Genomic DNA, 21,575 nt, shown 5'->3' on the forward strand with positions numbered 1-21,575 from the left:
TACGGTCTGGTGAAAAATCAGACTGGGATGCATACAAGGCTTGCCGTAATAAAGTAACTGCAATGTTAAGATCTTCTAAAAAGCAGTATTTTGCCTCAATGTTCATAATTTTCCCAAAATTTGTGGAAAATTTGTAAAAACTAAGACAATTTGGGTTAAATCGGTTGAAAATTTTGACTTTTGGTATATTGATGGTTCCAAATTTCTTGAAAAATTGGTATATATTGATGCGTCCACCTTCAAATTCTCAGCCATACACCCCTACTAAAACCAAACTTGAGTACCCACCCCTCGGGTCATGCCCAATGAGTGATAGTTGACAATCCTGCTTTTTAACCCCATATACTACCTGCCGATTGGCCAAAAACAAGATTTCATTATCGATTGGACTAACCAGCAACATTGTTAGAATAATTTCACCACACAAAAAAATTGGGGTTAATTATTTGCAAAGCACCATTCTGATCAAAATAAACTGAAATTATATCAACTTGATCATGACAATCACTCATTCATGTCTTTTATTCTCTTTTCATTTTCACCCAAAGAATTATGCTGACACACTAAGTGAACAAGTCAATCCTGTACTGCCATCATCTGCAGATCAGAAACCAGTTGATGTTGGACAACATCTAGACGACTCTGTATTGGACAATTTTAAACAAGAACAATTAGAACAACTGTACGAGTTAGCGAAGGAGACCAATAAGCCTTATGTGCCACCTGACCAACAGTCATGATATACACAGAGAAGTGTACTAGGCTATAAGGTGTGTGTTCTTAACTTCATATAACCAATTGCTCTCTTAGGGTTCAGTAAATGCATGCTTGACAAATCTACCAAAGACTCTATTTTAAGTACAGAATTGTTCACAATTTTTAGAAATTGTGCAAATTGTTTATTTGACAGAATTTATGTAAGTGTGAAGTAACTTTATTTATATAAAAACTGTATTTTAGTATATGTTATTCTTTTTGTGCCTGCACCTGCATTAGCGAAATTTACGAAAATAAAACCCCACAAAAATAATAGAGTATACAGTAATGAATAAGACTGTGTAGTGTAAACTTGTTTCCCTGAGGTATATACATGTATGTTCTTGTTGATAGTAAGGTGGCAAAGATGGGACAAAACCATGTAAAACAAATGGGAGACCCATCCCACTTGTCTAATCTCTCATCAGGACTTAACCAGTTAAGGCATCAGGCTGCCTTCTGTGATGTCACCATCATCGTTGGAGATCAAAGATTTCCTGCTCACAAAGCAGTTCTAAGCTGTGCAAGTGATTACTTCCAAGGAATGTTCACATTAGGGTTTCAAGAGAGTACAATGAGTGAAATAACTGTTCCTGGAACTGAAGAAAGCTTTGCCCAAATCTTGGACTTTATTTATACAGGGTATTTCGCTCTCTCGGTAAAAACAGTCACAGGTATTCTCAAAATGGCCTGTTACATGGTTTTGACCAAAGCCGTAGAATTATGTGCAGAGTACCTAAAAGATATCAAAAAGAAGCTTCCAGTGGAAGATTTCTTTGAGGTCTGGTCAATTGCTAGCAATCATAACAGTCTTTCAGAAGTTGCGCTAATGTACAGAAGGTATGTGATTGAGGACTTTGTGAAGTGTGTCAATTCAAGAGTATTTCTGGAGAATTCTTCTGCAAGTGTCATGATGGATATCTTAAGTGATAAGGAAATAGAAACAGATACCCTGAGAGAGAAACAGATTCTAAAAGGAATAGTGACGTGGCTGAAGTATGATTGGGAGCAGCGTAAGGTCCATGCTGTTGATCTCCTGAAGAAGGTACGTCTTGGTTTGGTGCCAGTTGACAGACTCAAACAGATCCTTGGTGATGAGATAATGGCCGTACCAGAGTGTATGGACATGGTGGAGGAGGTTGTCAAGCTGAGTGATATCATGGATACTGCTTCACCCCAATTGATGAAGAGTCACCCAGATTTGTTTGCAACCAGAAACACCATTTCAGCCCAGGTATTTGCTAATAGAGATGACGTTGAGTTGGCTTTTGGTATTTCAGTAGGATTCAGTACTGAAACATCATGTTACAAGCTCGAAAAACTTGCTGATTTTCCCAGCCAATTTACATATCGAGAATCAGATGTTCTGTTCAATTCCATTGGATTATTGGTTTCTGATGCAGGTCATTTGTATGGTGGAGGAGGCAAGGACTTTCCACTGCAGGGTACAACACCTGAAAGACTAGACAGTCATTACAAGTGTCTGTCTGAAAACAATTTCTTCCGGTATAATTCTGAGAAGAATGAATGGAATGTGCTTCCACCGATGATTAAGATTCGTCATTGGCCTTTAATGATTCAGGTAGATGAATGTATTTATTCATTTGGTTTCGCTGAAAATGACCTGACAACGAACACTGTCATGGAGAAGTATAGTTTCCCCAAGAACAAGTGGGAAATTGTTAGAGATGGGCTCGGCTTTACTGCACAGAATGTTGTTGAATTGAACGGGTGTCTGTTGGTCAAAGGATTACTGAGTTTTGATGCATACAATCGCAATGAAGGACATCATAGAAGAAACATTGTCAAGGTTGCCCTGTACAAACCAGCCAAAGATGAATGGTTGGAAGTTTCTTTTGATGTAGGTGTGGAAAGGAGGTCATACTTTGTTGAGGTTGATAATATCTGCTACCTAATCAAAAACTCTAACCAAGTCATCAAGAGGGTTCTCTGTGACTTTGAGAGTGATAGGCCTTCGATTATGATTGCAGAGACTGTGAGAAAAGATACCAACACTTATAGGGAAGTTAAAAGAGCAGTTAAGGCTGAAGATGAATTCACATTTGACAAACGCAAACTTGGCATGATACCAATTGTATGCAAATGTGAATCCCACGCAGAGAATGAAGTCAACAATGATGAAAGATTCAGATGAAGATGCATAGTAGTGTTGCACTACTGCAGCTTTTTATTGATCGATTATTTTGCGTCATGTGGTCAGTATTATCCAGATTAGAAATCTGTGAGCACCTCAGTAGTGTCATAAATGTGTATAATGTGTAACCATCTTATGTTATATCTAAAGTATGTGGTGAGGCAAAAGTCTGAACTTAAAGTAATATTTGAAGAGCTTGTTTCCAAACCATGTTAAGTCCGCAACCCAATGTTTCTCATTTACTTGTGTGATACAATCACAATTACTTTGACAAGTTTGACATTACCAACAATGAGTTGTACCATCAACAAGCCATTACTTACCACAACAATGCTGCTAAACAATATGCAGACTATTGTTCTCATTTGGGAAACAAAGGCCTCACACAGTATTGTTACTGTGCATCCATCCACTGTTTGCTTTGTAATGGTGCATCCATCTGAAATTAGTATACCTACATGTATACTATACATTGTATAGCATCACAATCCATTGCAATATCGCACAGGTAAATCAGACACATGTGTTGTGGACTTAAAATGGTTTAGAAACTAGCTCTTCATTTATTATTTTTGCCATTTGTTGGAAACAGTAATTTTCATTCAGTCAACTATGAACTATTCCATCCAACTGGGTTTGGCCTAATGGCATGGAACAGCTCATATTTGACCTGATGAAAAATAAATATTCTTACCATTATTGTACACGTAAATATTCTGTATAATTTGTATGTTATTTGACTTTGCCTTCATCAAAATAGGCTAGTACCTGTATGCCACTCTGTACCTGTACATGCTCTGTGGTAATACATGTAGAACACTATCTTATAGTCATGAATGTGTGCTTGGGTGTAGGCTCTCAACTTCTGCCCTAATCTTATAATGCCATGGTCATTGTTTTCTTTAATGCATAAATAGGGTGTATATTCGCTGTCGAAGTGATGATGTAACAGGATTAACTACCGTAGCAATCTAGATGAATAACATTTTTGAATAGATGCGGTACCTATGCATTGAATCATAGATGTCAAAGATGCTAATCACTCGCACCTGTAAGATTAATATCTTTGAAAAGAGCAGTTATTGTATTCAATCTATGATTGCAGACATACACAGGTGATGAGTGCAACCTGCTTGTAGTGCAGGGTGATTTTTTTCAAAAAATGCTTTAAGAAGACCCTGGCCATGGTACTTTTTGACAAATGCAGTCAGTAACGTCAGAAGGAATTTCACATGTTCACATGGTGAACATTTGCTAATTAAAAGATGGTACATATTAGATGCACTTATGTGATAAAACAGGTGCATTTCTACATTGATGTCATAGACTGCACTATAGTTGTGTCTCGTCTCAAGTTGAGAGTAACACCATGATGGCAGATTTGATTCGAAGCACATTAGATGCACATGTGATGAGGCAGGTGTGCCTTTCCATGTTGATATCATAGACTACACTATAGTTATGTCTCATCTCAAGTTGAGAGTAACGCCATATGCCATGATGGCAGATTTGATTTGAAGCGTATTAGATGCATGTGATGAGGGAGGTGCCTTTCCATGTTGATGTTACAGACTGCACTTTAGTCGTGTCTTGTCTCAAGTTGAGAGTAACACCATTTACGCCATGATGGCAGATTTGATTTGAAGCACAATACACATGTAGATGCACGTCATGAGGCAGGTGCCTTTTCATGTTGATGTCACAGACTGCACTATATAGTTGTGTCTTGTCTCGTCTCAAGTTGAGAGTAACACCATTTACGCCATGATGGCAGATGTGATTTGAAGCACAATAGATGCACGTGATGAGGCAGGTGCCTTTTCATGTTGATGTCACAGACTGCACTATATAGTCGTGTCTTGTCTCGTCTCAAGTTGAGAGTAACACCATTTACGCCATGATGGCAGATTTGATTTGAAGCACAATAGATGCACGTGATGAGGCAGGTGCCTTTCCATGTTGATGTTACAAACTGCACTATATAGTCGTGTCTTGTCTCGTCTCAAGTTGAGAGTAACACCATTTACGCCATGATGGCAGATTTGATTTGAAGCACAATAGATGCACGTGATGAGGCAGGTGCCTTTTCATGTTGATGTCACAGACTGCACTATATAGTCGTGTCTTGTCTCGTCTCAAGTTGAGAGTAGCACCATTTACGCCATGATGGCAGATTTGATTTGAAGCACAATAGATGCACGTGATGAGGCAGGTGCCTTTTCATGTTGATGTCACAGACTGCACTATATAGTCGTGTCTTGTCTCGTCTCAAGTTGAGAGTAACACCATTTACGCCATGATGGCAGATTTGATTTGAAGCGTATTAGATGCACATGTGATGAGGCAGGTGCCTTTCCATGTTGATGTTACAGACTGCACTATAGTCGTGTCTCATCTCAAGTTGAGAGTAACGCCATATGCCATGACGGCAGATTTGATTTGAAGCGTATTAGATGCATGTGATGAGGCAGGTGCCTTTTCATGTTGATGTCACAGACTGCACTATATAGTCGTGTCTTGTCTCGTCTCACGTTGAGAGTAACACCATTTACGCCATGATGGCAGATTTGATTTGAAGCACAATAGATGCACGTGATGAGGCAGGTGCCTTTTCATGTTGATGTCACAGACTGCACTATATAGTCGTGTCTTGTCTCGTCTCAAGTTGAGAGTAACACCATTTACGCCATGATGGCAGATTTGATTTGAAGCACAATAGATGCACGTGATGAGGCAGGTGCCTTTTCATGTTGATGTCACAGACTGCACTATATAGTCGTGTCTTGTCTCGTCTCAAGTTGAGAGTAACACCATTTACGCCATGATGGCAGATTTGATTTGAAGCGTATTAGATACATGTGATAAGGCAGGTGCCTTTCCATGTTGATGTTACAGACTGCACTATATAGTCGTGTCTTGTCTCGTCTCAAGTTGAGAGTAACACCATTTACGCCATGATGGCAGATTTGATTTGAAGCACAATAGATGCACGTGATGAGGCAGGTGCCTTTTCATGTTGATGTCACAGACTGCACTATATAGTCGTGTCTTGTCTCGTCTCAAGTTGAGAGTAACACCATTTACGCCATGATGGCAGATTTGATTTGAAGCGTATTAGATACATGTGATAAGGCAGGTGCCTTTCCATGTTGATGTTACAGACTGCACTATAGTCGTGTCTCATCTCAAGTTGGGAGTAACACCATGACGGCAGATTTGGTTACATTACCAATATGATGGTACCCGGCACTTTGATGCATGGAAATGTATTTTTTTCCAGCAAGTGCCACTGTTTAGGAACTGCTGGCTTTACGGTTTATACCAATATTGCTCACTATGGTACATGCCACCCTACCCTCCCCACTGGTAATGAAATCAAATTCTATAGAACAAATGTCATTTGAATGAACATAGCTGTGTGACCAGCTGTATGCGATCTGACCGAGATCGTAATTTAAATATATCACTGTGCATACTTACTAACCAATCACAAGTCAGTTTGATTCGCTTCTGGAGTCCTGCATTACGCATACACAGGTAATGTGGGCAGTGTACGCTGACAATCGTCACAGCATTGGCAGCTTTGTTCATTCAAATGAAATTTTTACCACAGTAATTATTATGCATGTGTGCTATTATTATGTGAATGATCTTTATTCTCCCTAATTGTTCTGAAGTTTAATATTTGTCATTATTTAATTTGTAATTGTAGACAGGTTACTTTCTTATTGAGTTATCTTAATTATTTTTGTGTAGTTGTGATTTCAGTTTTGTAAATAATTTTAGGTGTATCCTTGGTGCAAGATATTCATGAGTTACGACTAGTGTAAAGACTCTGTTCAGGAATTAAGCAGTTTTTACAGAATAAAGCTGTAAAATCCTTCAATAGAAGATTTCTGTGCTAGGCTATTAATTCTGTACTAATTTACACTAGGATAAACCCAAGTTTTTTATACCGCTTTGGTGTCGTTGTTAAATGTTGGTCATTGCTGAAATTGGAATTATAAAGACAACGGTTTCAAATGGAAAATAAGTTATTTTTAACCAACCTATTCTAGCGAAATAGTGATAAGTTGCATGGCCGCCCATTTTGGTTGTCAAATTTAATGATAATGACTCTTTCCTGTTAAGGGTATACGAGGTATTGTTGGTCGAAGCAGTAAAAAAATGATCTGAATCAATATATTATTGAAAAATAACACTTTGGAGTTTTGCAAAAGTTCATTCTAGAAATTGTATACTTTGAAAACTTGCTTAATTTATTGTTGTTTTAATGAGTTATGTACGTTTTACAAAAGTGTTGTTGTTTCAGCCCTCTTTATAACATAACTCAAGAACCACAGGACCTACAAAAGTATATCTGTGATATTTGAATTCTTCTACAGGCTCGCTATGAATTGAGCAATGCAATTTTTGGTAAAGCTTACTTCCATTCGCAAGATGCTTTGAACTACTTTTTTTTCTGCTGCTTCGACCAACAATACATCGTATAACCTTAAGATGGCCTGTTGTGATTTTTGGTAATTTGAAAGGGCAAGCTACATGTCATGTCTACAAATGTAGCTATGTTCAAAAAGCACAGTTGTATATCAAAGCCTCATGGATACTGTATATATATACTACTTGTGTGTCATTGCATGTATTGCCTTGTTGAGTTACATTGCACGGTTCCACCATATGCGAGGAGAGCCTCGATCTGGTTAGCATACACACATGAAGGGAATTGAACCAGTCATACATGTATAACATTGCATAAAGTTACGTAATACTTCCTTTTGTGTCTATTACGAGTTCGAGGCTCTCCCCACATATGGCGGAACCATGCAATAGGTGAATAGCCCAGAAGCATGTTTTTTTAGCCTCATCATGGATGCTGTGTGTGTACTAGGGGTGTGTCATTGTGTGTATTTCATTGCATGTGATACAAAAGGTCCAACATTTGCATATTTTGTGTATTGGGTACCAATCTAGTCAATATACATGTACCACCAAGTACAATAAAAACATAGTAAATGCACACCCCTATCTGAGAGAGTTGCCAACTACTGTTCCTTTATTTAATTCTCGGACACAACATGTATTAAAATCATTGAAAAGCAATAGAGTCTGTCTGCTGGCATATGGCGTTGTAAGATATAGCTAAGGCAATGTTGTTTCTACATGTACTTACTAAGCAGCCAGTTCCTAAGATCAAAGCTTCTGCAAAGTACACAGTCACTATAGTCCATCAACTCAGAAGTACAAAGTAAATATGTGACATCGGGGGTCGGTGCTTTGCGTCACACACACTGCGTGTTAAAAATGTGATACATAAAGAGCATGGTGTGCTCAGCAAGTACAAAAGCATGCAGCAGTTGGCGTGCCAAAGAAGCATTTACACATGCATTGCACTGAAATAATTATTCTCATACCTCCAGTTTCTGAGGTCTATTTAATTTGTATTTCCGAGTTGATGGACTATACTTACATTAACACGATGCCTGACATGGACACCTGTTTCTGAGCACTAAATATACCAACAGTAGTACTTATATTCAACATTAATAGTTTGTATGGATTTTTAACTGACGAATTCGAACCAAAATATGAAAACAGTCAACACTGTTCAAAGAATACTGAAAATGCTGAAGAAATACTGGTGACACTGTATAATGGTGTGAAAAGTATTTTTGAATTTTAATGGCAGCTCTCACTCTGATACATATAAAAAGTTAAAAACAATGGTGGCTTATAGTTTTAAAGATAATCATTTATCAGGGCTTGAATTAGGAATTTTGAAGGGCACCCATTTCAAGGCCATCGGCAAATCCTTTACAAAGGCACCAATGCCATTTAGTGCTGAAGAATGCTTTGAAACATGAATCTCATCAATGCCAAGTCTTAAGGGCACCGGAGGCCATGGCCTGGCTCGGTGGCCTTCGGTTAATTTGAGCCCTGCATGTTATAGGATTGTGTACATGTGTCAAAATATTTTATAATTGGTTATTTCATTTGAATATACAATTATCATGTACATCCCCCATGGAAGAGGGGCGAGTCGTTATTAGGAAGACTGTTATTCCGAAAGGTCATTATTCCGAAGATTTGTTAAGGGTCATACTCCAAATTTAAAATAAGTTTTGTTATTCCAAAGGTTCATTACCCCCAAAGCAAAGGTTTGTTATTCCAAAGGGTCAAAACTCCAAAAGCCTGTTACTGCGAAGGGCTGTCAATATTTCAGAATAATGGTTCTTCGGAATAACAATCCTTGCCAAAAATTTGGAGCAATGATTCTTCAGAATAACAAGCCTTACTCTCTCTCTCTCTCTAATATGGTCATTTTCACGGTAAAGGGTGTAACTTTGGATTTTTAACATTTTGATCCGTAGTTTTCTAATAAAGCCACAGAATTCCATGATTTTTGGCCACATAAGTCATCTAGTTAGCAGCTACCTTGGGTAGCATAATCATCTTCGGGAGTTACTGCGTTCAGTTTTAGCAGGCTTAAATGTACCTAATATTGCCATTTTGAAAAACTGTAAAAAACAGTAACATTTTTGTAAAACCCTGTGTTTTCTTCAGTTAGTTCATGGATAATTTTTCTTATCCTGAAAGTACGGTCATATGTTCAGTAAACACTGCCACATTAGATTTAATTGTGAACAGCCCTGTATTTTTGAGAACCGGACTTCGATATTTGTCGTTTCGGAGGCTTCATTTTCCGTTAACAATTGTTAACAAACTTTGTGGGTATAGCTTTGGTTCATAATTCTTGGTTATTTCTTCACTTCTTCTTGATTCATAACAGTTGATATCTTAACTTGAAATGGGTAACAAAAATTAGTTGATTTGCAAGCTTTTAAAATTTTTATAAAATCTTGACTTCAAAGAGCCGATTTTCCGTTAACTTTTTTGAATCCTCCGAAACAAACTGTTCAGCAAGCTTGGGCAAATATAAATAAAAGAGCTCATCCAATCTATTTATCAAAATGTAGCAAAGTAGATCCTCAAGTCACTTGTTTTTAAATCATGGAGATATATATCACCGTTTGAAAATGGGACCCAATACAAACTTTCCGTTAACAATTGAAGCCTCCGAAACAAATGAAGCCTCCGAAACAACAGTAAACTTAATTATCATCTATGCATATCTAAATTGGTATGTTCCATATTGATATCTGCATTGTAATTGTTGCATGATATGTGCAGAATGTCATAAATCTAAAAAAAAATTGATATTATGGTTAATGCTTGAAAAATATACTGATATCCAAGAAAGCCCGTTTCGGAGGCTTCACATGCAAATAACACCATACTTAACAAATGGGTGAAAGAATTATCATGTTATAAATCTGCAATATCTGCCGATAGAATCATTGATTCAATACACACAAGAAAATAACAGCTTAGATGATCCCAACAGTGTTGTTTTCAAAAAAACTACTTCTGCCATGTATAACCATTGTAAACATGAAGCCTCCGAAACAAAAAAAAAATGACTTGCTGTGATAATTTAATTTTTGTCACAACTGAAATTCAATACTTAGAAGCAAAGCATGAAAATTGGTAATTGTGATATTTTTTACCTATTTTTTCATGTCAACTTGTAGTAGTTAGCCAAATATTTTACTTTTATGATCACCTGTGTTGTTAACTGAAGCCTCCGAAACACAAATCGCTTGAATTGCCAATTCTAAAAATAACTCCAATTTCTGTGAAACTTGGCTGGGAGGTTCCTTTCATCAAGTAGTATTTGTACATGAAGTTAGACATTTAAATTATTTTAGGAACCCAATTAAAACTTAAAAAATATGTTTAAGGTTGGGAAATTTCCATTGCAAATGACCCTTGATGTTAAAAATTTTCAAAATTGCAATTACAAACATAGCAAAACATGGTATAAAATTTAACTTATATCTGTTGACTTACTTTGGAATGGGATTTCACATGTATTCCAGCTTTCATGTCATAATTTTCTGAGCTTATGTAAAATACATTTTTCTTAGATTTTAACCAAAATGTTATGGAAATGTCAAATTTTTATCAGAAATCAAAAGGTTTAAGCCTTGAAACACTATTTTACTGGAATTTAAGTTGCTTCTATGCATGATTACAGTAAACAGAAACATATTTAAGTGGTTTGAAATTTTGACCCTAAAAATCAAAAGTTACACCCTTTACCGTGAAAATGACCATATATGTTAAAAGTGACTTATTAGTTTGAAAGATAATTATGTTATAGTATTTTGTACAGTATGTGTCGGTAGAAATAAATTGCCATATTGCTTAATTTACAAACAAACACGAGATCTAAATACATGTACTATGTGTTCTTATTTTGTAAGCTTAAAATGGGCTATTTTATTCGAAATCCATATATGGGCAATTCCAAGCGTTGCGGAATGATGCAAACTGCCTTCGTACAAATTTCTTTTTGATGCAGCAGCCAAATATGTATTAACAGCATAAGGTGAATAGCATAATGTTAAAGTATTTTTGATAAGTGAATGATTAAGGTAGGAGAAACTTTTCCAAACCACCCTAATTTCCTAATTTGCATATGCAAAGTTCAAGCGCTATGGAATGATGCGCACGGGAGCAGTCTTTTTGCACTAAAACATTTTTAACAAACTCTGTGAGTTTAGTAATCTGAGATATTAAATTTGCCACTTAATGTAAAGCTTAGGATGTAAACTGACAATTGTAAGTATCGATTTAAAAAAAAATGGGCATCGTCTCTTTATGCCGAATTTGCCGACACTAGGTCACGCTATGGAATGATGCAAGGAGCGTTGCTATGGAATGATGCTGTGTGTAAAATCCATAGAAAATGAAAAGCAGTCCATGTTTGAAAATAAAAATAAATATCTCAATAAATTTGAGTAAATTGTGTTTTATATACTTAGCTACTTATGTTAGCTGACAAATATCAATATTTATCCAAAAATATTTATCACCGATTTTTTAAAATCCGATAACTTGTGTTGCATGGTCACATTTTGAAACTAAAATTATGTCAACATTCTGCTAGTCTAAGATTCTTGGAAGTGAAATTTAGCACTGGATGTTAGCCATAGAATGTAACATAACAACTATCACCATCTATCAAGAAATAATCATCACTGTTTTTATTTTATCGTAAATTTAAAGAAAAAATCCTTGCAATCCATGAATCCTTATGGCGCTATGGAATGATGCAGGGGTTTTGTGGAGAAATGTCACTGACAATGGTTCAGGCAATGCTGAAACATCAATTACTGTAAAGATAGTTCTGTGCAATGCATTTCAGAAAGTTTTAACCCAAAATTGTGAATATTTTTTTCAAACGGGCACATTATGAATTATGCATCATTCCATAGCGCTATGAATTATGCAACTTTAATTGGTCGTTACCGCCATAAATTAGACTTTTGAAAATTATTTTTGTTTCATTGGATGGGGATGAATAAATTTGCTTTGCATTCTAGTTTCAATGAAAATCAACCTTATTTTAAAATTGCAGTGGTAATAAATGATACTTTTATGCGTTGGAATGATGCTTTTAATCGTAAAATTGGTACTCAAACAATGCTGACGGCTACACGTTATAAAATTTGAAAATTTCTGGTGTTTATATTTTGAGCTAGTTATAAACTTTATATTCACATGCATAATTTGTTTCCAAAATTTTACAGTACAGAGCAGTTGCTGTGTTTTTAGTTTTGCTGCTTTTACCAGTCAAGAATATGCAAATTTATGCGAATTAGGATGTTTTTCTAACAATGGACACCATTTCCTCCTAAAAAAGTACGTTTTCAGAAAATATCGCTTTTTTAGCTACAATATGAGACCAAAATCACATAATTGACTTGATTTTTAAATTTTGACAATTTGGGCGAGGTTGCTTGGAATTGACCATATATATGTGACATGATCAAGGCCAAGGGAATGTGTCGCAGGTCGGCAATTTTCAATTAAAACTTTTTAACATCATTTCTGGCAGTTTACAAATGCTACATTTGGATGCAAACCCCATCAAAATCGGACATCTGGTATTCAGTTATGAGCAATTTATCAATGGCTGAAAACAATATAAAACAAAAGAATTTGAACACTGTTTTTGCCAATATCTCAAAAACAATATTAGCGACATCCGACTCATTCCCCTTGATCATGTCACATATATCCATATGGAAGATGGGAGCGAGGCATTATTTGGAAGGACTGTTATTCCGAACGTTGTTATTCTGAAGGTTTGTTATTCCAAAGGGTTATTACTCCGAATTTAAAATAAGCCTTGTTACTCCGAAGGGCCGTTACTCAATTTCAGAATAATGGTGCTTTGGAATAACCATCCTTGCCAACAATTCAGAGTAATTGCCCTTTGGAATAATGAGCCCGACTGTAAATGACCCTTTGAAGTAACAAGCTTTCAGAGTATTGACCCTTCGGAATAACGACATAGCCTTCAGAGTAGTATCAAACCTTTGGAATAACGATAACCATGGAAGATGTGATCTTAATCTTCCTCAAGGGGTATAGTTTCAGTTTGAACCAAAGGGGAGCATGACCTACCTAGCAGTGGTTGCACTCAAATATAGAGAGAAAGCATAGACGCATAAGCTGCCATGTGTAGCTGCCATGTAGATGAGTACAATAAAATGTATATAAATTTCCAAATGTTCAAATGGCAGCTTACCCATTGCACTTACCCATTTCTGGCACCAAGCAGTTGACAAAAGGAACGGTATGAGTTTTAAAAAGGAGATACATATATTAAGGAAGTACGTTACCTTTATGATATGGAAATTTCTGCATTTCGGTCAATTTTTCTTTTTCTTTGAAAAAAGATGGGTGTTTATACGAGACTGGTGTATATCATGGAGGAAGTACATTTTTGTAGGCCTGATTGTAAGATACTAAACGCAATATGAACAAATCTGACCACCCTCGTTGAAGTACTATCAAAATAAATAGAAATAAATTTGACAATCACTCATTCATTCCTTTTATTCTCCTTTCATTTAATTATGCAGATTCACTAAGTGCAAATCAATCCTACACTGTCATCAGCGGCAAATTAGAAACCAGTCAATGTTGGACAACATCTAGACAACTGAAGTATTGGGTAGACAAGAACAATTGAAACAACTTTACGAGTTAGCGAAGGAGACCAATAAGCCTTTTGTGCCACCTGACCAACAGTCATGATATGCACAGAGAAGTGTACTAGGTTATAAGGTGTGTGTTCTTGTAACAAATAGCTTTCTCAGGATTCATTTAATGCATGCTTGATACACTATGGTCCACAATGGCATCATCTCAATGGCATTGTTCAATAACCTCAATAAAACAATCATAGTGCAAAATTTGACCTCAAGTTGAAGAGTATATGAGTTTTTGTACCCGAATCTTCAAAGGTCATTCAATGAATGTACAAATATATTGGGGTTAAAGAAATGTACCTTGATAGATGAGCATGTTGTGGATCCTAGTGATAAATCTGACCAAGACAGTAAGCAATCGCTCAAGTACATGTAGATTTCATATTTATACAATCAGTTAACAATTAAGACTCTATAGTGTAAACTTGTTCCTTGTGTACATTTAATTAGATCTTTCTTTGCATCTGATTGTATAATTGATGATAACATGGTGGGGTTGGGACAAGACCAGTGTGTAAAACAAATGGGAGACCCATCCCACTTGTCTCATCTCTCCTCAGGACTTAATCAGTTAAGGCATCATTCTACCTTCTGCGATGTCACCATCATTGTTGTTGATCAAAGATTTCCTGCTCACAAAGCAGTTCTAAGCTGTGCCAGTGACTACTTCCAAGGAATGTTCTCGTCTGGTTTTCAGGAGAGTACAATGAGTGAGATAACTGTTCCTGGAACTGAAGAAAGCTTTGCCCAAATCTTGAACTTCATTTATACAGGGCATTTCAGTCTCTCAGTAAGAACAGTCACAGGTATTCTCAAAATGGCCGGCTACATGGTTTTGACCAAAGCCGTAGAATTATGTGCGGAGTACCTGAAAGATATCAGAAAGAAGCTTCCAGTGGAAGACTTCTTTGAGGTCTGGTCAATTGCTAGCAATCATAATAGTCTTTCAGAAGTTGCGCTAATGTACAGAAGGTATGTGATTGAGGACTTTGTGAAATGTGTCAATTCAAGAGTATTTCTGGAGAATTCTTCCGCAAGTGTCATGATGGAGATCTTAAGCGATGAAGAAATAGAGGCAGACACCACGACAGAGGAACAGATTCTGCAAGGAACGGTGACATGGCTGAAGTATGATTGGGAGCAGCGTGAGATCCATGCTGTTGACCTCCTGCAGAAGATTCATCTTGGTTTGGTGCCAATTGACAGACTCAAACAGATCCTTGGTGATGAGATAATGGCCATACCAGAGTGTATGGACATGGTGGAGGAGGTAGTCAAGTTAAGTGATATCATGGATACAACTTCACCCCAATCAATGAAGAGTCACCCAGATTTGTTTGCGACCAGAAACACCATTACAATCCCCGTGTTTGTTACTAAAGATGATGATGGTGAGCTGGCCTCCGGTTTGTCAATCGGATGTAGTACTAAAGCATCATGTTACAAGCTCACTAAACTTGCAGATTTTCCGAGAAAATTTACATATCAAAAGTCCGATGTTCTGATTAATTCGATTGGGCTAGTGTTTTCTGGTGCAGGTCATTTGTATGGTGGAGGAGGCAAGGACTTTCCACTGTACGGTACAACACCTGAAAGACTAGAAAGTCATTACAAGTGTCTGTCTGAAAACAATTTCTTCCGATACAATTCTGAGAAGAACGTATGGGATGTGCTTCCACCGATGATTAAGATTCGCCACTCGCCCTTAATGATTCAGGTAGACGAATGTATTTATTCGTTTGGTTTCGCTGAAAATGACCTGACAATGAACAATGTTATGGAAAAGTATAGTTTTCCCAGGAATAAGTGGGAAATTGTTAAAGATGGGCTCGGCTTTACCGCACACAATGTTGTTAAATTGAATGGGTGTCTGTTGGTCAAAGGAGTACTGAGTTTTGATGCGTACAATCGCAATGAAGAATATCATAGCCTCTTGCATAGAAGACACATTGTCAAGGTAGCCCTGTACAAACCAGCCAAAGATAAATGGTTGGAGGTTTCGTGTGACGTAGGTGTAGGAAAGTGGTCATACTTTGTCGAGGTTGACAATATCTGCTACCTGATCAAAAACTCTAACCAAGTGAAGAGGGTACTTTGTGACTTTGAGAGTGATAGGCCTTCGATTATGATTGCAGAGACTGTGAGAAAAGGTACCGACACTTATAGGAAAGTTAGAAGAGCTGACCAGGCTGTAGATGAATTCACATTTGATAAACGCAAACTTGGCATGATACCAATGCCATGCAAGTGTGAATCTCACGCAGAGAATGAAGTCAACAGAGATGATTCAGAAGAAGATCCATAGTAGTGTTGCACTACTGCAGCTTAGTCGTGGACTATGTTGCATCAAATACTTACATCCACGTGGTCAGTATTATCGCGATTATAAATCTGCAAGAGGACTTATTTGGAGGTCAAAAGGCAAGCTAGGTTACTAATAATGTCATAAAATGGGTTTTTTCATTTCAAATCCACACTGCCCTTGTGGAAGATTTTGGAAATACATTCCACCCTGTTGAAAATTTTGGAAATATATTCCACAGGGAGAGTATGAATTTCATATGTTATGAACACATTAGCAGCTACATTTGAAACACACCCTCCCTCTGTGAAAGATTCAGATCTTAATCTTTCTCAGAGGATGTATGAAATTCAAATGGAGTTGGTAATGTGTTCATTCCATTTGAAATTCATACTCCTCCTGTGGAAGATATTTCCAAAATCTTGTAAGCCATGTAATATCCAAAGTATGTGGAGAGGCGAAAGTCTTATGAAGTAATATTAATTATTTTTGCCATGATTGGTTGGAAACAATATTTTCATTTTAGTGTAATATGACTGTTTGTTCTATTCTGCTGGGTTTAGCCTTGTTGCACGGAACAGTCTGTATTTACCTGATATTACCCTTCCCAGTGCTAATGAAATCAAATTTTATAGTACAAATGTCATTTGAATGAACACAGCTGCCAACCTTGCGTATGTGTACTAAAATACTAGCCAATCACAAGTGAGTTAGATTCACTTCAGCGTTACATACACACAGGTGACACTGGTGTACATCACAACGGTGTATGCCAACCATCAACACACTGTGTTGGCAGCTGTGTTTATTCAAATGAAATTTTTAGTATAGCAATTATCATGCATGTGTGCTATTATTATATGAATTTTTGGTAGTTTAGCTGAAGTAAGCTTATGATATATACTTGAACTTGATATTGAAGTTGAACTTGATATATGTGCCACCCTCCCCAGTGCTAATGAATTCAAATTCTATAGTAAAAAATTCATTTGAATGAACACAGCTGCCAATTATCAGCTGTGTCTGATCTGACCAAGATAGTAATTTCAATATATATCGCGATTGCACAACCTTGCGTCCTTACTAACCAATCACAAGTGAGTTGGATTCGCTTTGCGTTACGCACACACAGGTGTACATGCCAATCATCGTCACACTGTTGGCAGCTGTGTTTATTCAAATGAAATTTTTAGTATAGTAATTATTTATGCATGTGTGCTATTTAATATTAGGCCAAAAAAAAAAATTGTTGTGTTGCCCTCAACCGTCCTACCCTAAATCCTGAAAAATCAGGGTCGCAATTTTTTTTTTTTTTTTTTTTTGAATGATGATTTTTACAGATTTGTTCAAAAACTCAATGTTTTTCACTTAAAATTAATATTTTATTGTAAGACTAGTCTTTAATTGTTGTCTAACAGGTATCCAGAAGTCAAAATTGACAAATGTCCCTAATTGAACAAGCATTATTTAATATTTGAGGGATTTTTAAAACTGAAGGTTTAAAAAAAAAAAAAAAAAAGAATCCGACCGTCCTACCCAAATTTCACATTTTTCCACTTGAGGGCAACACAACAATTTTTTTGGCCTTATATGAACACAGTCCCAATCGCATAATACCAGATTTCTTGTTATTCCATGGTATGATCTGATTTTTTCCAGAAACATAGCATTCACTGTAGAAACATAATTCAGTTAGTAACATAATGTTGCATACATGTAGTAAACACATCTAGTTGTTTTTGAGTCTGCTTGGGACCATACTAATGAATGAAATATGCTCTCCCTTGTTGTACTTAAGTTAAATAATTGACTTTTTGTGTGTGTGAATAGGCTACCTTGGTAGTGAATTGTCTTAATTATTTATGTGTGGTTGTAAATTTTTAATCTTTAGTTGGTATGCTTGGTGTACTCTCCATTCCAGAAAAATACAGTGGCCAACTTATTTTTTGGGAGTTCAAAAAATATATTATCCTGTTTTAAAAAGGAATGATAACAAAATCTGAATCCGTTAGATAGTTCTAACTTGCAATGAAAGTTACATTTTAATATTTGGTCAATTTTTGGAATTAAAGTGCCCCAAACATGTGGAGGTTTTTGTGTAACGTTTTTTGTATACAACCTGTACATACATGTACTGTAACAATCAAGCCCATAGACTTGTACCAAGACTAATTTCAGGCTACACATTCTAAGTTTTGGAAAACATACTTTTAAATCTTCCAATTCTCAAAAATAATAAAATATATTGTGAGATACTTGTGCTAAGTCTTAGAATTTTGTGACTAGAATTGTAATGCTTTTGGCCCTTTTCCCCTCAAATTGCAAATATATGAAAATTGGACTTTTGTAGTTAATTAAAAGATTAAGATTTTATATATTTATATTGGCAAAACAAGGTAATATTTTTTTTTTAAATTCCAAAAAATTAGTTCTGAATTTTTCTGGAATCAGGAGTAATTAAATGATGGTCATTGCTTATTTGTAATATTTGTAAATAGGTTACTTTGATAGTGACTGTTATCTTTTAAATTATTTATGTGTGCATGTACATGACTTTGTGAAAATTTGTAGTTTCTGAAAGTGGGTGTATTCTTGGTGTAAAGTAGCCCATACGTGTCCAATTTTTATTGGGCAATATCAAATACCCTATAAACAAAATCTACCATTGTACACTGTACACACGATCCTTAGTATACAATGGTAGATTGACACAGTGCCTGGGCACACCCATTTCCAAAAACTAAATATACAACCGTAGTAATTAATGTTCAATATGGATTTTACTGAAGAATTCTGACCAAAATATGAAAATAATGGAGACTACTGAATAAGTTAAAGAAATACTGTTGAAGTCAAAATGCTATTTAATACCAGTGCATTTGGTTCTTTTGATGTCCTATTACCTTCCCGCACGCAGTGCAGGTACAGTGTTATCACATATGCGCTCGCCTAATATTACGATCACAGTCATAAATCGTATACAGTTTATTATTAAATCTCAGATTTTGTCAGAAATACAGCATATTAGGCTTGGATTTTTGTAGGGTGTCTTAGTTCATCAAAGTACATTAAATTAGTGAAAATATCTAGATTTCTAAAAAAAAAAAAAAAAATGAGGACAGGCTCATGAGAAAATCTTATAATAATGTTTTAATAAGCTTTAATGCTTTTATACATAATGTGAAAATACTGATTTTTCATATGGAAATTACTGATTTTAAATTTGAGAATATTGAAATATATTTTTTTTAATGTTGATTCTGCCTTTAATACATGTATGCTAAAAGGTAAAACCAATTCTGCCTTTTTTAGTTTGAAAGAATATCATGTTATAATATTTTGTACTGTGTGTGTTCGTAGAAATAAATTGCTATATTGCCTAATTTACAAACAAACATGAAATCTAAAAATGTGTTCTTATTTTGTAAGCTTATAATGAGCTTTTTCAAGTGAAATCCATATGGAAGATGGGTGTACTCCAAAGGGTCATTACTCTGAATTTAAATATGGTTTGTTATTCCGAAGGGTCAATACTCCAAAAGCCTGTTACTCTGAAGAGCCAGTACTCGGTTCTTTGGAATTATGATCCTTGCCAAAAATATTTGGAGTAATGACCCTTCAGAAAAACAAGTTTTACTGTACATTTGTAGTAATGACCCTTTGAAGTAACAAGCCTTTGGAATATTGACCCTTCAGAATAACAAACCTTCATAGTAATGAACCTTTGGAGTAATGACCCTTTGGAATAATTAACGAACTATAACCATGGAGGACACAACCTTAATCTTTCACACATTAGCAGGTTTTCTTTAAGCATTTTGCTGAAGGGGTATTCCGTTTTATTTGTACCCTTTCAATTGTGAATTTCTCATCTGAGGGGGTATAAAACATTGCCCAGAGGTTTTTTTTTTCATTATAATAATGTGCCTCAATTTCAATGAATTGTTGACCCAATTGTTTTTTGCCAGGATGCTTAATGCGGCCCATACATGATCATACTTATACATAGAACTACCCACCTTCAATGTTGATACAAATACAAATTGCATTAATCTACCGATTATGCGAAACACAAAAACCCTCTCACACAGAGATTTTTCTGACCTGTCCCTAAGACCGACCTATCGGCGCCCTTTGAGCTGAGCGCATGCGTAAACGATCCCTGTTCAAAATTTTTGTCACCGCCCAAGAAAGACGTGTTGCTTATGAGCTCCGGCGGTCGTGTGCTTGTTGGTGAACGATTTTGTGTACTAAAACAGCCGTGTATTGCAATCGGAAGGATAGCAGTTATAGCGGAGAGTGTTAAGTATCATGGGGAACTTTTAAACTCATTAAACTATCGGGATGTGTCCTTTGGTCGAATTTTTCGATTCCCGCGATCGCCCAAAACATGGCGGTCGCTAATCTAAGGATACGCCCTTTGTTACCGTGTGATTGCCTAGCTTTTCGGAAGGCATTGCTAGAGCGTCCGCTGTATAGTTTAATCACACAATTTATTCTATATATGATATCCGTAACTTGTTATACTCATATAGCGTTTTCCCTGTTGTTCTTTGAAGTTGTTAGAATTAGACTAGTGACAACATACCAGAGACGCACAGTAGGTGAAAGTTGTGTGATGGTGGATTGCTACTATCAGTGAAGCTATATCGAAGTCGAGTGACGGGTTTTATAGTCATATTTTATAGAGATATATTCTATATAATCTCTATTTTGTGCCGCTTCTCTGTGTAGATTGAATAAAATTTAATCGAAATCTAATTACCATAATAAAGATTATACCATCTTGCTAGTACTTTGAAGTGACCTGTATCCTATTATGTCTTCCCGTCGATGTGCTAAGTGCCCATCACCGGTTCCTGGCTGGGACCCTCATTTACTTTGTTATGTTCATCGTGAGTGTTCGCGTTCCGCCAGATGTACCATATGTATAGGGATTTCAGAGGAGCAGTTTGACGCTTTGGAGCGAGGTCAGCAGTTGGGAATTAGACCATCCAAGCAGAGACCTTCAAAAGGTGGTAAGTCGGGTAAGTTAGTTGAGAAACGAGCGTGATAGCAAAGGAGGCCCGCTACCGCTTAAGTTAGGCGGCAAGGGGGCTACCGATGCTAGGGCTCCTGCCCTTTTCTCTGGTTCAGGTTCCCCCGGGAATCCTGAATTGGGGTCTAAAGGCTCAGACACGAGTAGGGGTGCGACTGTAGTGCCACAGAAAATGTCAGAGTTGGGACCAGCAGTTAGTAC

General features: G+C 36.5%; 1 protein-coding gene across 2 annotated transcripts in view; it reads left to right on the plus strand.

Annotated features, from left to right (window-relative positions):
* The first annotated feature begins 551 nt into the window (after nt 1-551).
* Nucleotides 552-21,575, plus strand: part of LOC140141877 (kelch-like protein 32) — a 33,256-nt gene continuing 12,232 nt past the window's right edge. The window contains exons 1-2 of one of the 2 annotated variants that reach the window (XM_072163746.1): nt 552-770; nt 13,906-14,110. Coding sequence is in view for 1 of the 2 variants with exons in the window: in XM_072163745.1 (XP_072019846.1) it covers nt 14,522-16,339 (1,818 nt within the window). In the remaining variant the exon portion in view is untranslated. Of the gene's footprint in view, nt 771-13,905; nt 17,475-21,575 lie in introns of those variants that run through there. The other variant, XM_072163745.1, reaches the window with a different exon arrangement.

Source organism: Amphiura filiformis, chromosome 20 (assembly GCF_039555335.1).
Source record: "Amphiura filiformis chromosome 20, Afil_fr2py, whole genome shotgun sequence".
NCBI lineage: Eukaryota > Metazoa > Echinodermata > Ophiuroidea > Amphilepidida > Amphiuridae > Amphiura > Amphiura filiformis.